The sequence below is a fragment of the Mandrillus leucophaeus genome, unplaced genomic scaffold, assembly GCF_000951045.1.
Source record: "Mandrillus leucophaeus isolate KB7577 unplaced genomic scaffold, Mleu.le_1.0 Scaffold5, whole genome shotgun sequence".
Lineage (NCBI taxonomy): Eukaryota > Metazoa > Chordata > Mammalia > Primates > Cercopithecidae > Mandrillus > Mandrillus leucophaeus.
In genome coordinates, this window is record NW_012105364.1 from 14120981 (window position 1) to 14135880 (window position 14900).

The following is a 14900-nucleotide window of genomic DNA, read 5'->3' on the forward strand; positions in this document are numbered from 1 at the left end:
ATAAGGGATACTTAACCTATATTGCACTGAATTCTGCCTTTTGTACTCCCAAGTAATTTCAGTTCACTGATCTTGTCTCTGCCGGCTAGAGCCCCTTCTTCATCAGTGATCCGTCAGTTACATCGTAGTCATTGTCCGCCAGACCTTCCTTTACAAGTTTTCATCCTTTCCAGTAATGGAATCCTCCCTTTCAGCCATTTCTCTTGATAAACTGGTTATTTTCCTCCTAAACTTGTTTGTTTTTCAGCACACATCCTAAAATGAAGCATCCAGGTTCCAGCATAAAAGTAGTTATTGCAAAGTATAGTGAGATATTACTTTACTTGTTTTGGTCTGTGTACTTGTATTACTACGTAGTGGCCAGCCTGGTGGCCTTTGAGAGCACATCTGGTTTCATTTGAATGATGGAGTGGAAACTATATGGAAGGCATAGAGGACTTGTTCCATGTGGCTTTGGAAGCAGTGTGGATAGTTAATTCTTCTAAGACACGTTGATGGTAAGAGAAGCAGCTTACAAGATGGTAGTTTGACTCAAAAGCAGGTTGCACGTATTCTTCTTTTTTAGCGTAATAGACTTTCACTTGTCTATAGGCCTTGGATGAAAGTTCAGTGAAGGACAAATGAACGCCAAGAGACTGAACCAGCAAGGAAAGGAGGATGTTTGGGAGAAGGGAGGCAGTGGGACCATTGGAACAAATAGAAGTTACATGGGAAAAGACCCACTGTTTTTAGAAGATTGAAGAGAAGGTTGGGTGAAGCTACAGTGTGGTATAGTCACTGTGCACATGCAGCTGGTGGTTCCTCTCCGCTGGTACCAGTCATGTCTGTCCTCATCCTTTGTCCCCCATCTTTGGCCCCGTTTGGATCTTCGTCTCTAATCTGGACTGTTTTTATGACCATCATAATGATGTTCCTATGTCTTTTCTCATCTCTGATATCTGCCTATCTCGCCACTTTCAGAGCCATTTTCTTAAAACTCAGTAATCTTTAGTATTTCCAGTTACTAGAGGATAAAGTCCAAACTCCTTACTTAGGTTGGCACCCAAATCCCCCAGCCTGCCCTTCTCAGCTGTTCTTCACCCCTCCTTCCTGCGTGGGTCACACTGTTGTGCCAGTCTGCATACAGCTTCAAATCCCCTCCTGTCCTTTCTACCCTGGCCTTTGCTTGTCGTGGTTCCTCACCCTGCACTTTCTCATTTTTTAGAACTTTGCATAAATTCCCCTTCTTTGGAATAAATTGTGTTTGAACCTCCCTCTTTAAGAATATATTTTTTCTAATTGCATAGTAGTTATATTTCAGTTTGGCACTGATTTTAATCTGCCTTGCATTATATAATTTTTTTTCTTTTTTTCCTCTTTTTCCTGTGTCTGTCTCCCTTCACCCAAGAGTGAGTCTTAAAGGCGATCTTTTGGTGCTTCACCCAGCATCTAGCACTGGGTGCTGCAGATGGTAAATGCTGATTGAGTGAAAATAAATGTAGGTAACAGAGAATTAGGATTTCTACATGGAAAGGAATATTTCCAAAGTGGAATTCACATAAAGCTGTATTAGTTGGAAAATCACTGGTAGTCACCTATGAACAGATGTTGAGCTACTTTAATCTCCTACTTTTTATGTTTTGATTTTTCCTGATGTTGAGAACCTGCAAGTGGTTTTGTGTGCATTTTAGCTATTTGATTTAGACATTATTAGGGCAGATGGTTATTTTCATTTCAAAACTGAAGTGTAGTACTTTGTAACCTTACTGGTTGCCAATCTATTGAATTGGCCAAAATTTAACTGTGTGGTTTTATTTTAATTCTCATTTCAGACTATCTTAGGGAAGATGGATATATGGTTATCTGTGTCATTTGTGTAGCATCTTAGTATATGAAAGGGTAACATGTTTAATCCAGTAGGAGGATTCTTGCTATAATCGTTATCTTAAGGACCCATAAGATTAAAAACAGTTCTTTTGGTGATTAGTTTTCCATTTTTTAACTTACTTGACAGTTTCTATAAATTATGTAGATTTATGTTTATTGTATATATTATTTTAGAAAAATAAAACACATTTGTAGAAAGGAAGAATGACAGTTTTTCCCACAATTAGTAGTTGAAATTACCAGTGTCAATTATGAATTTTAAAAACAATTTTTTGTGAAACTTTAAGATGATTGTATTATCTTTTACAAATCCATTTAAATATACAGAGAGATGGTGCATACCGTTTCCTCATTTTCTCCCATTGGTAATAGCTTACAAAACTATAATATACTGTCACAATCAGGACATCAACACAGATACAATTCACCAATCTTATTCAGATTGTGGGTTAATGTAGTGTTTGTTTTCAGTGTGAATACTTAGCTAGTAAATGAACTGAATACAGTCCAAATTATTTTTGTCTGTATTGCTGCAATAAGTACTTAATGTTCCTTTTTTTTTTTGAGATGGAGTCTCTCTCACTCTGTTGCCCAGGCTGGAGTGCAGTGGCGCAATCTCTGCTCACTGCAAGCTTTTCCTCCCGGGTTCATGCCATTCTCCTGCCTCAGCCTCCTGGGTAGCTGGGACTGCAGGCACCCGCCACCACGCCCGGCGAATTTGTTTTTGTATTTTTAGTAGAGACGGGGTTTCACTGTGTTAGCCAGGATGGTCTCGATCGCCTGACCTCATGATCCACCCGCCTCGGCCTCCCAAAGTGCTGGGATTACAGGCATGAGCCACCATGCCTGGCCATAAGTACTTAATGTTCTATTGAATTTATTTATTTTCACCTTTTCAGATTTAAACCATTGATATATAGTGTATAAATTACTTGAGACATTATTAAAAACTAAAGTACAAAATAGTTCTGATTCATTAGCCCGACTTACTGAAAGACATTCATTGATGAAATGCAATAACAAATGTTTATTATTGTTCCTTGCAGTTAAATGTATATGCAGAAAGAAATTAAGGATTAAAGCTATCAGTGTAGTTTGAGGGGAAAAAATTGTAGGAGAGGAGGGATTTTGGTGTTTGTATGTTGTGCTTGTATTCTATACTTGGACAGCTGTTTATGAAAATTAATGTACCTGTTTGGCCACCGGATGCTAATATTTTCAGAATTGCAGACTTAGTACAGGGCTTTTGATTTTGATGTGTATTGGATAAAAATGAGCTTTCTTCTGGAAAGAAGTCTTTCACAGGAGTTTCTTCACCTTAAAGCATGTACTCTCCTTACTCTTACACAAATTAAATGGAGGTGATGTTATTTACTTAGTAAACGCCTGATGATTAAAAAACTGATTTTCCCGAAATTGTATCCCAGTAAAGTTTTTTTTTCCCTCAGACCGAGTGTAGATAAGGTTTGTTTTCTGCTTTGTTCTGGGCATTAAGCTTTTTCAATGTTTTATTACCTTTATGACTTTAATAGTGCATAATATTCTACTGAGTGTTCTATTGAGTTAATGAACTTTTATTTACTTGGTCATTTTCCTCTTTTTAAACATTTCAATACAGTCTTTTAACTTTCAGCTTACCAGTTTGAGTATTGGACCTACAGGAAATTCACAATTATCTAAAATAGTACAGAACTAAAACTGTGTGACTATTTATAGCAAGACAGCTGGTTAAGATTTATCACACTGCATACTTATTAGTCAAATCAGGAAATGGCTGTCCACAGTACTTTGATGATCTGAGTTATAATCTCTTGGGCTGGGATCAGATGTTAGTGCTTTTAAAAAGCCCTAACTATAATTATGATAGATGGTCAGGTTAAGAACTACTACATTCAAGTTAAGATTTGACCTCATGGTTTCCTTGATCTGATAAATTATAAATCTTTTAGTAGTGACCTTCCTCATCCCCCTCCCTGGCCCTCGCAATCTCCTGACCTCACCACTAAGATAGGTTCCTGTATATTCTCTGGGGCTTTTGCATATCTTCACAACACTATACAGCAGCAACAACTTTTAAACACCATCATATTCACCAAATTTATGTTCCTAAACATTGAAAGGTAAGTTTGTAGAGTAACTTCCTGATTGAAATTTAAATTTATAGTAAATAAAATTCAAAATAAAATGGAAAGGGAAAAATAAAATATTTTATCAGTAATAAAATACTACCCTCCATAATTATTTAATAGTTTATAATGAATGTACAGGGTGAAGTTCCTTTCTCACTTTTTCTTAAGAAGTGATACTCATGTTTTATTGTATACTGAATGATTATTTGAACACTTATTTTTGTGGGCCTAAATATATTTTAAAAGTGGATACTTGCCAATAGGCTAATTCCTTCTAACAAAAGTAATTTTTTTTTTTCAGCAAGATCAGCATTGGACACAGCTACACGTTGTAAGTATTTCATCTCAATTTTTTATGTGTGGTTTATTCTGCCTTATCTTAGGCATATGAGACCTTATATTCAAAGTGTTAGTATTTCAGTGTGAGGAAAAACTGATTTAGAAATGGCTTTTTAAAGTTACAAGGATGCTATTTGATTGGACAGCCCAAATACTTTTTGGTAATTATTTATGATGGATGTTTTGTGTTTTTCAGCTCCATTATTATAAGTACAGAAATTGGTGTGAGGAGTAAGAGACAATACTGTACATGGGCAGGTAGTCAGTGGAACATTAGGCTTTTTGTAATGATCCTGGAGGTGACGATTTTTTGTGCATATATGGACTAGAAGTGCAAAGTAACATTCAGAACCTCCCACATCCTGAAATTTAAAAATAAACTCATAGTTAGATAAAATATATTTACCGTAATGAAGTTCGTATTACTTGACCCATTTACGCCCATTATTAATTTGTTTCCTAGGAAGTTCTGGCATCTGTTGTGGGCTTTTTTTTTGCTGTTTTTTAAAAAAAGAAAAAAATTTGAGGTTCTTTGAAACCCTCAGGGGAAAAAATTAGCTTGTAATTTAATATATGTGTATTTTGATGTTTTACATAATGCCCTTTGTGGTTTGAGATTTGAAGTAAAGTGTGGGAAAGTCTATTAATTTGTTTTCTTTAAAAAGAAATCATATTTTCTCCCCCAAAGCTACAAAGCCTCCCAGATATAAGTGTGGGATCTCAAAAGCTTGCCCTGAGAAACATTTTGCTTTTAAAATGGCAAGTGGAGCAGCCAACGTGGTGGGACCCAAAATCTGCCTGGAAGATAATGTGTAAGTATTTGGTGACTTGAGACTCTAAAGTGTGCTATTAAATTACAGCCAGTTGAACCTGAGTTTAATGGTTATTTTGAAAATGTATTAGGCATACTTTATTAATGGAAAGTGATTTCAGGTTTTATTATACAGTTTTTTTCTCATGAATTCAAGGGGCCTTAAAGTTCTTAAATTTTAATAACACTTATTTGGCTTGATAGAGATAGAAGATTTCCTCTGAGTGAATTCTCTAGATCTGCGCTGTTCCATTTACTAGCAACAAAACACAGGTGGCTATTTAATTTTGATCCTTAAATATTAGGAAGAAAGTTAATTCACTTAACTAAAAAGTGCAGTTCCTTGATATCCATCACCACATTTCAGGTGTTCAGTGGCCACATGTGGCTCATGGTCACCAAATGGAACAGCAGAGAGAGCATTTTCATCATGGCAAAAATCCTATTTGCAACATTGGCCTGGACAATGAATGCGTTCTCTTATAAACCAACAACTTTCATTTAAAATATTTGAGTGCTGCTTGTTGAAGTGTGAAATAACCTCAGTTCCGTTGCAGTACAAACTGCTTGCCTCTAAGCTGAATGGTTTCCTATATCGAAATGCTTTCTAAAGGATGATTTTTAGGATTTTTAGTATCCTACCTCAGTGTCAACTGTTGCTTGCAAGTTCCTGCTGCTGAAATTGCAAACCCTACTTTTAGTTGGTTGCTTTTAATATGCTATTGCCTAGAAAACTAGACATGGGAGCTTATTTAAACTTAATATAAAATAATAAATTTGTCACTAATTATATAGAATAAAGAGGTAATTTTATAGCAGAGAGGAGACCTAGGCAGCTTTTCCTGGCTGTTTATGTGCCTCTTCTTTTAATATAGAAGCTCTTAAATTTTTATCCTAGCCTTCTTTGCAGGTAGTTAGCTGTAAGAAGTTTATTGAGCCTCATGGGGCAACAGTTTTCTTGTAAAATTAAGGGCTTGAGCTAGATGATCTTTAAGGTCTGTACTGATTTCCTTTATTTCCCTGTATTCTAATGATGATTTACTGTTAATCCATGTGTTTTCTGATTTCTCATTAGGATAGTCCTGTTTTACTGACATGTAATAAGGCACTTGAATTTTAGAAGTTTGTAGGTTTTTGAAAACATTCTCATTTCCACTTTTTATCTTGTTTGGTTAAATAGACCCCAGATTTGATCCTAAATAACAGGAACAAAATTCTTTTAGAATACCTAACCCATAGATGACCTTGGACATCTATTCTGCCCCCTCGATGCATGTAAATTTTAGTTCAGAGAAGAAGAGATCAGACTATTTTTACTAGCAGGTTTTTAATTCACAGATTAAAACTGTAAACAACAAAACACACTCAGAAAAAAAGCTCAACTGTTTACCCACATGGCCTACAAGTTCCTATGTGTCCTGACCCTTATTCACTTCTCTCCAGATCTTCTTGATCTTGGGACCTTGGAGCATGCTATTCTGTCTAGGATGGTCTTTCCTCACTCCTCACCTGGCTGTCTTCCTTCTTGTCCTTTGGTTCTCAGAGTACGCTTCACTGTCTTAGAAACTATTCTCTATCCCTCAACCTAAAGTTGAACAGCTAAAGATCTAAGGTCGAAAAGAGAACAGTGTGTAGACAGTGGAGCTTGGTAAAATACATACTGGGCTTAGAGCCAGAGAATTTGCTTCTAGCATGGTGGGCATGTCATGTAGCATTTGTGTTTCAGTTTCTTTAACCATTAAATGAGGCAGGCCACGTATCCATCCTTATTTCAGGAACCATTCTGCCATTACCTTGAGAGATTAAATATTTGGTGGGATTTTATACCCAAGTCTCAGGTTAAAGTCCAAAGAAAGAGTCTTAAGTTTTTTGAGAGTCATTTATTCACCTGTTCAGCAAGTATTTTTGAGCATAATCCCTCCTGTTATGGAACTTACAGTTTAGTAGGGGTGACAAATGTTTAACAAATATGTACTTATAAATTGTGACACCAGGCCAGTTGCGGTGGCTCACGCCTGTAATCCCAGCACTTTGGGAGGCCGAAGCGAGTGGATCACCTGAGGTCAGGAGTTTGAGAGCAGCCTGGCCAACATGGTGAAACCCCATCTCTACTAAAATACAAAAATTAGCCAGGCATGGTGGCACATGCCTGTAATCCTAGCTACTCGGGAGGCTGAGGCACAAGAATCACTTGAACGTGGGAGGTGGAGGTTGCAGTGCGCCAAGATCACACCACTGCACTCCAGCCTGGGCCACAGAGCGAGACTTTTTTTTTTTTTTTTTTTTTTGAGACAAACAAATTGTGACTCCAGCCCTGCAGGGCGGCAGGGTGTGATGAGTACTGGCAACAGTGGATGGAAAGAGGTGTCCACCTTTGGTCGAGGGTTATGGAACAGTTTCTAAGACAGTGATGTGTATTCTGAGATCTGAGGGATAGAAAGGAAGACCATCCTAGACAGGAGGAAAGAGCCTGCTCGAAGGCCCTAAGATTGGGCAGCTCTGGAGAGAAGTGAATTAGGGCCAGGCTGCATAGGAACTTGTAGGCCATGCAGGTAAAGGGTTGAGACTTTTTTTCTGAGTGCATTGACAGCTTGTGGAAGGATTTCAGATTCAGGCATGTCGTGATTTTACTTATATTGAGAAAAGTTATCTGGCTGCTGTGTAAAATAATTAAGGAAGTGGAATAGAGAGGACAGTTGGAAGGCCATTGTCAGTTACTGCCACAGCTCTTTGATACTGCCTCCCTATTGCTAACAGACTTTATTGCTTATACATTCACTAAAATATGTAAGTAGATAATAAAAATAACATAAGCAGATAATTTAATATTTTCAGAGCACCTGCTCTGAGTACGTGTAACTCATTTTGGAGACTGCTATTCTTCTGTCTCAATGGGGGCAGTTTTGTTCTCCAGGGGACATTGTAATTTTGGGTTGTCATAGCTTTGGAGGTACTCCTTGTAGAGGCCAGAGATGCTGTTAAACATCTTTCAGTGCAGAGGTCAGCTGGTCCACAAGAATTATCAGGCTGCTAAAATGAGAGGCCAGGTGTGAGAAACTCTGATACAGACAGATGATAATTATGATTAGGATGGTGGTCATAAGTAGATTAAGTCAAAATATATTATGGAGATTAAGATGTGTTTTAAATGTCTCAGTTAGAAATAGAAAATCGCAGGTGTGAACCTAAGGTGTCAGGAGAAACAGTAATTGCAGCTTTTTTTTTACTTTACTTTTTTTCTTTTCTTTTTTACCTAGAGACAGGGTCTCATTCTGTTGCCCAGGCTGGAGTACAGTGACGCAATCTTAGGTCACTGCAACTTTGAACGCCTGGACTCAAGCGATCTTCCCACCTCTACCTTCTGAGTAGCCGGGACTAAGGTGCACACCACCACACACAGCTAATTTTTCTATTTTTGTGGAAACGGGGTCCCATTGTGTTGCCCACGCTTGTCTTGAACTCTTGGGTTCAAGCAGTCTTCCCACTTCCACCTCCCAGAGTGCTGGGATACAGGTTTTTTCTTTCTCGTTAGAGCACCCATAGAGCTGACTTATATTCCAATTATAATTTTCTTCTAAGGCATATATTCATTTGATTTCAATTTGTATGAATTTGATGTTAGGAATAATTCATTACTTTTGATTTTAATGGTAATGTTTGCTGCAAGAATATGAGATTATTTTGAGGGTTTTTTTTTTTTCTTAACAAGGGATCAATGTTTTTGGCTATGAAGGCAAAGAGGTAAAATCAAGATTATAATATAGGTACTTATATAATCATTTAAAATGTAACCATTGAAAAATGTAAAAACTGTTCTAAACTCATGAGTAGTAAAACAAAACAAATAAAAAAACCAGTTGGCGGGATTTGGCTCGTGAGCTATAGTTTGCCAAGCCCTGCTTTAAACTAACCATCCTAAGAGGTAGTAACTAGAACATGGAGTAGCTATTTGAAACAAAACTATACTTGAAGATATCAATTATTTCTACAGATGATATAATCATTTCCTTTAGAATTTTGCCTGGAGATGTGGGGAGGGGCACCTTATATTCATGAAGGATAAAAGAAAATATCTCAACTTGTGTTAGTAAGGGTGACTAACCTTTATACATTTTAAATCTCATTGGGTTTTTTATTTGTTAGAGATTTTCTGTTTGAATTTCAGTTTTTAAAAATTGATAAGCTGCTGCCCTCTTGTGGGAAGCCTGTGTCGTTGTGCTTCTTTGTTACCTTTATTTCTTTGCTTTATGGTAGATTTCAGTCTGTAAATGCAACATCATACCCCTAGATGATCTTTACTTGGAAAAGTCACTCTGGCACTTAACCTGTTAATCGCAGCAGTTACTTCTTAATGATAGAGTTTACTTATTGAATGTATTTCTGAAGGAAACAGAACAATGCATTTTGAAACTTCTCTTTGGTGCAGCTGAGCCAATAGTTAAGTAATGAAGCATGGAACTTTTTAAATGTATGTGCTCCAAACTAGTGCTTTTAAACAGCTTTGAGATACAATTCACATGCCATCCATTTCACTCATTTATATTATACAGTCAGTGGCTTTGTATATTCACAGATATATGCAATCTCTGCCACAGTCAATTTTAGAACATTTTTATATCTCAGAAAGAAACTCTGTACCCCTTAGCTAATACCCTTCTATGCCTTTCTTGTCCTGCCCCACTTCTCCACCCTCAAACCCTAAGTTAACCATTAGTTTACTTTCTGTCTTTATAGATTTGCCTATTTTGGACAGTTCATATAAGTGGTATATAATATTTGGTCTTTTGTGATTGGCTTCTTACCGTAATGTTTTCAGTCTTCCTCCATGTCATATCATGTATCAGAACTTCATTCCTTTATATCTGAACGATATTCCATTGTATGGACATACCACATTTTGTTTACCCATTCATTAGTTGGTAGACATTTGAGTTGTTTCCACTTTTTAACTATAATGAATAACATTTACAGAAACATTTATGTACACATTTTATGTGGACATATGTTTTTATTTCTTTATACTCCCAGGGAGTGGATTTTGTTTCAGATGGTAACTCTGTTTAATTATTTGAGGAACTGCCAGATTGTTTCCCAAAGTGGCTGCATCTGTTTGCATTTCCACCAGCAGTGTATGAGGGTTCCAATTTCTCCACATCCTTGCCAACACTTGTAATTATCTGACTTACTGATTATAGCCAGCCTAGTAGGTGTGAAACGAAATCTCATTTGCATTTCCCTGATGATTAGTGATGTCTAGCGTCTTTTTGTGTGCTTATTGGCCATTTGTATGTCTTCTGTGGAGAAATGTCTATTCAAACCCTTTGCCCATTGATAAATTGGATTGTTTCTTTATAATTGAGTTGTAATTTCTCTTTTGATTAATGTTTGCATGATATGTCTCTTTCTACCCTTTTACTTTCCACTGCCTATATGGTTATATTTAAAGTGAGTTTCTTGTAGACAGTGTGTAGTTGGTTCCTGTTTTAATTCACTGTGCCAATTTCTGTCTTAATTTGGTATGTTGAAACTATTTTCATTTATAATAGTGATTATTATATGAGGGTTTAAGTCTACTATTTTATTATTTGTTTTTATTTTCTCTTTTTCCTGCCTTCCTGTGAGTTACATGAACATTTAAAAAAGTGTTTCTTTTGATTTATTTATAGTATTTTTGAGTGTATCTCCGTATAGCTTCTTTAGTGCTTTCTCTCTTTACAGAAAAAGTTTGCAGACCCAAGTTCTAGACTTTAGGTCTTCAAGTGAGGGAGAAAATATTATGCAGATTAAATTGAAAAATATGTCATATCTATATCTGTTATATGGTGGATAGCACCAAAAATATAGGAAGTAGTCTTCCAGTATTTGAAAACTTATTATCTGATTCAGTCATCATTGACAGGCAAGTGGAATTTTAACATGAATCTTCATTATTTGTTTTTCTTTATTTTATCTTACTCATTAGCATAGATCCAACATTTGTTAGAACTGAGCTCATTCATCAATTGCAACCATAATTTAGCTGCTGATGTGAGTTGTCTGAAAAATCAACTAAAACATTCTGTGAGAATCAGTTGACTGAGATTTATAATAAAGTACATTGTAGATTTTATTTGTGAAATTGTGCACTATACATCCTTCGTATCAGTAGTTTATAATAAATTATGTGCCTATGTGTGTATATGATTCTGTCAATATATGGACATGTGTGTGCACGTGTTGTCACATTTTGCATATTGCCTCTCTCTCCTAAACACAGACCAGTTGTTAAATATTTAACAGCACACCACTGGGAGTATTACTATTACCTTGAAGTTTTGAGTTAAAAGAACTCACAATTTTAGTTTAATAACTCTGATTTGAGCAATTGAACAAACTGAACTGATAACCAGCAAATGTGTCACCGGTACCTTACATTTTACAGTGTCATTGTCTTTATCTAGTGGTCAGAGCTGCCCGTGGAAGTCAATTATCTCAGGTAGTCATCATGTAAGTGACTGTCATTCAATGCCGTAATTTCATGAGTGCAATATTTCTTCTTAGTGTGGAGGAACTTTACCGTGATAATCACTAGGAAAATGTTCACAATTAGGTAAAACATTCAGGAAAGAGTGCTCCCTCACTCTGTTAGCTTTTAGATTTTAAAAGATGGGGGTAGTATCTCACTTCTGTTTCATGTCACGCTGGTATTGAAGAGAGCAGAAAGGAGATTATCTTTTGTTTGATACCTGAAGAATGGGGCAGAACATGTGCTTAATGTGCATGTTTTAAGAGTTATCTGAAGCAGTGCAGCACAAAAATGGTCTATTATTTCAGGCCTAATATTTTTTAATATATATTTATATTTGTGAAATATTATTTAAGGACATTGCTTTAAAATTATTCAGTATTAGACTGTCTTCTCTGAGTTAGTAGAGATCTTTTTAATTTCCTCTGCAGCACTGAACAATTGAAAATGTGTATAATATTCCTAACCTTTTGTGCAAGACTTTATTTTTCTGATATGTTATTGTACAGTATTTAATTCTAAATTTATTTCAATTTCTCCCCCTTCAGTTTAATGAGTGGTGTTAAGAATAATGTTGGAAGAGGGATCAATGTTGCCTTGGCAAATGGTAAGAACAATTATTTTAGCTTATGGATATAATCATTTTTCTGTCCCGAAGTAAAATGCACTATCAGAGGATCAGGTTAGAAAGTGCTGCTCTTGATGATAAAACCCTCTCTCCCATCCCTGCCCCACAAAAAATCTATAGGTAGAGACTTGGTGTCTGAGAATTTATAGTGTGTTTCTTGAAAGTATCCTAACTTGCTATGCAAGAACTTCCCGTGAGATTGTCAGAAAACAAAGAGTCTAACATCACATTGGTAAAATCTTGCTTCAAATTTTGCAATCCTAACATAATAGGAAGATAGGTTGACAGGATTAAAGGTATGTAAAATAACAAAGGATAGTGGACTATTAAATGGTGTAGGCGAAGGAACAAAGAAGAATTTATTGTAATTTTTCATTATCGGCCACATTCTTCTGATTGCTTAATTAGTATGAATAAGTTCATTGAATCCTGAACATCTCAAATTTTCCTTCAAAATCAAATCTGAAAACCTGAAACCGTGAAGTAAAGCCTAACTGCATATTGATCTTCTCTGTTCTGGTACAATAAGTATTCCATAAAGCTGTGTAGGTACAATAAGTATTCCATAAAGCTGTGTAGGATGGTTATAAGATATATAGGATGGTTAGAAACCACTGTAGTTTCATAGTGTAGAAAAATATGTTTTACTACTTTCACAACAAGAGGTAAATTTTTGTGTTTCTACTTTCTTCATTTCCTTAGGTAAAAGGTTCAGCATCTATTTGTCTATTTCATTAATAGCAAAAAATACATTTTATAGAGCAAGTTAATGTAAATTTTATCGTAAAAACTGATTTAATGTAGAAAATGGCATCTGATTCAAGGAGATACTTCTTTTCTGTAAAAGGTTTACTTTTGCGTAATGTTAAACTAACAGAATATGGAAATAAGGATGAAATATATCTAACTGAATTGGAGTGGTCCACAGTCAGTAATGAACTTCTATTTATCCTTTGGCTTAAAAAATTAATGAGAAAGTTGTATTAAAAATTACTCTTTAAAATTATATTTCAGGTGCGTATGATTCAGATTTTAAGTTGTTCTCAAAGTAATTCCTTCTCTGCTAGTGAATTCACATCAATCATTGGATAAGATTATTGGTTTTACAGTGTATGGTGTATTTCAAATGCATAATTTGATATGAATTTAATCTCTTTTAGGAAAAACAGGAGAAGTATTAGACACTAAATATTTTGACATGTGGGGAGGAGGTAAGTGTAAATAACATATGACTCTGTGTTCTTTTGCTGGCACTGACTTAATTACCTCAATACAATGTAGTCCATTAATGAGAGAATGATGATGCTATTTGTGTTAGTTCATTTTGTTTCCCTTACTTTCTGTTCACTAAATGTCCGGCTGTATTTAGGTTATCATTCATGTTTTATATACTTTGTTCTTCTTAGAAGAAAATTTTTGTGGTGTGTAATTGAAGACAGTAGTATCAAAATTGAGATTTAAAAAAAAAAAATTCATCTTGTTTTCTATAGGACAACCAATTCAAAAGTTTGGGGCTCCTTTAGGTTTCTGTCTAAAATTAAAAAAAAAAAAAATACCAGAATAACCAATGTAAGCATTCCTAAGTGATAAGAATTGATTTTTTTACATGTGATTTTTCAGTCTTAAAAATATCATAACTAGGAGCATTAAAAAGACAAGATAAACTATCACTTTTAGAAAAGCAATCCTATTATTCATCACAGTTCTACCCTCTGACTTGTGGCTAATTTTTTAGGTAGATGAATATTTGAGGGAAGAAATAGAATTTTCTTTCTTGTTGACTGGATGTAAAGCAATCCACAGATATTTTCCCTTTCCATATTTGGAAGTCCCACAAGGAGTGGGAAGAAGTTACCAGCATACAGAGGCAAGGGACTGGCACCCCAAAGAAGAACGCTGCCCAGAAGGATGGGTTTTTTTCCTCAAGTTTGAAGGGAGGCCAACACTGGTTTATCTTTCGATTCTGTAATTTGGGAGATTTATCAGTATGAGGACTCCTCTGCACGTCCCCATTCCATTTATATATTCCCTAGAAGCCGACAGCTATTAGGCTTCCTGAAATTCATGTTAAAAGTTCTCAGATAATTTAACTTTTCTAACATATCTTCAGCTTGTAATAAGATCCATGTAGCCGGACGCGGTGACTCACGCCTGTAATCCCAGCACTCTGGGAGGCTGAGGCAGGCAGATCACCAGGTCAGGAGATGGAGACCATCCTGGCTAACACGATGAAACCCCGTCTCTGCTAAAAATACAAAAATTAGCCAAATGTGGTGGCATGCACCTTTAGTTCCAGCTACTTGGGAGGCTGAGGCAGGAGAATCCCTTGAACCGGGAAGGCGGAAGTTGCGGTGAGCCAAGATCATGCCACTGCACTCCAGCCTGGGCGACAGAGTGAGATTCCATCTCAAAAAAAAAGATGCCGTATATTATTTTGTTCTTAAATAAGGTTAGGACAACATTGCATAGCTGTCAAAGCTGTATAAACTTAAAATGTGACCATTGATTTTAGATTCTAAAGGCATAAATTGGTCCTGCCAAAATTTGTTGATAGAAACAGTCTTACAAAGCTGTTGTTGAAATCAGTCATGTGACCAGGAGCTCTGGTATTCCCTACTTCCC

General features: G+C 36.0%; 1 protein-coding gene across 1 annotated transcript in view; it reads left to right on the top strand.

The window, feature by feature from the left end:
* Positions 1-14900, top strand: part of FAM3C (family with sequence similarity 3, member C) — a 52726-nt gene that overhangs the window by 25353 nt on the left and 12473 nt on the right. Inside the window, exons 5-8 of the mRNA XM_011995972.1 lie at positions 4297-4326; positions 5023-5146; positions 12199-12257; positions 13439-13489. Coding sequence (XP_011851362.1) covers positions 4297-4326; positions 5023-5146; positions 12199-12257; positions 13439-13489 — 264 coding nt within the window. The remainder of the gene's footprint in view (positions 1-4296; positions 4327-5022; positions 5147-12198; positions 12258-13438; positions 13490-14900) is intronic.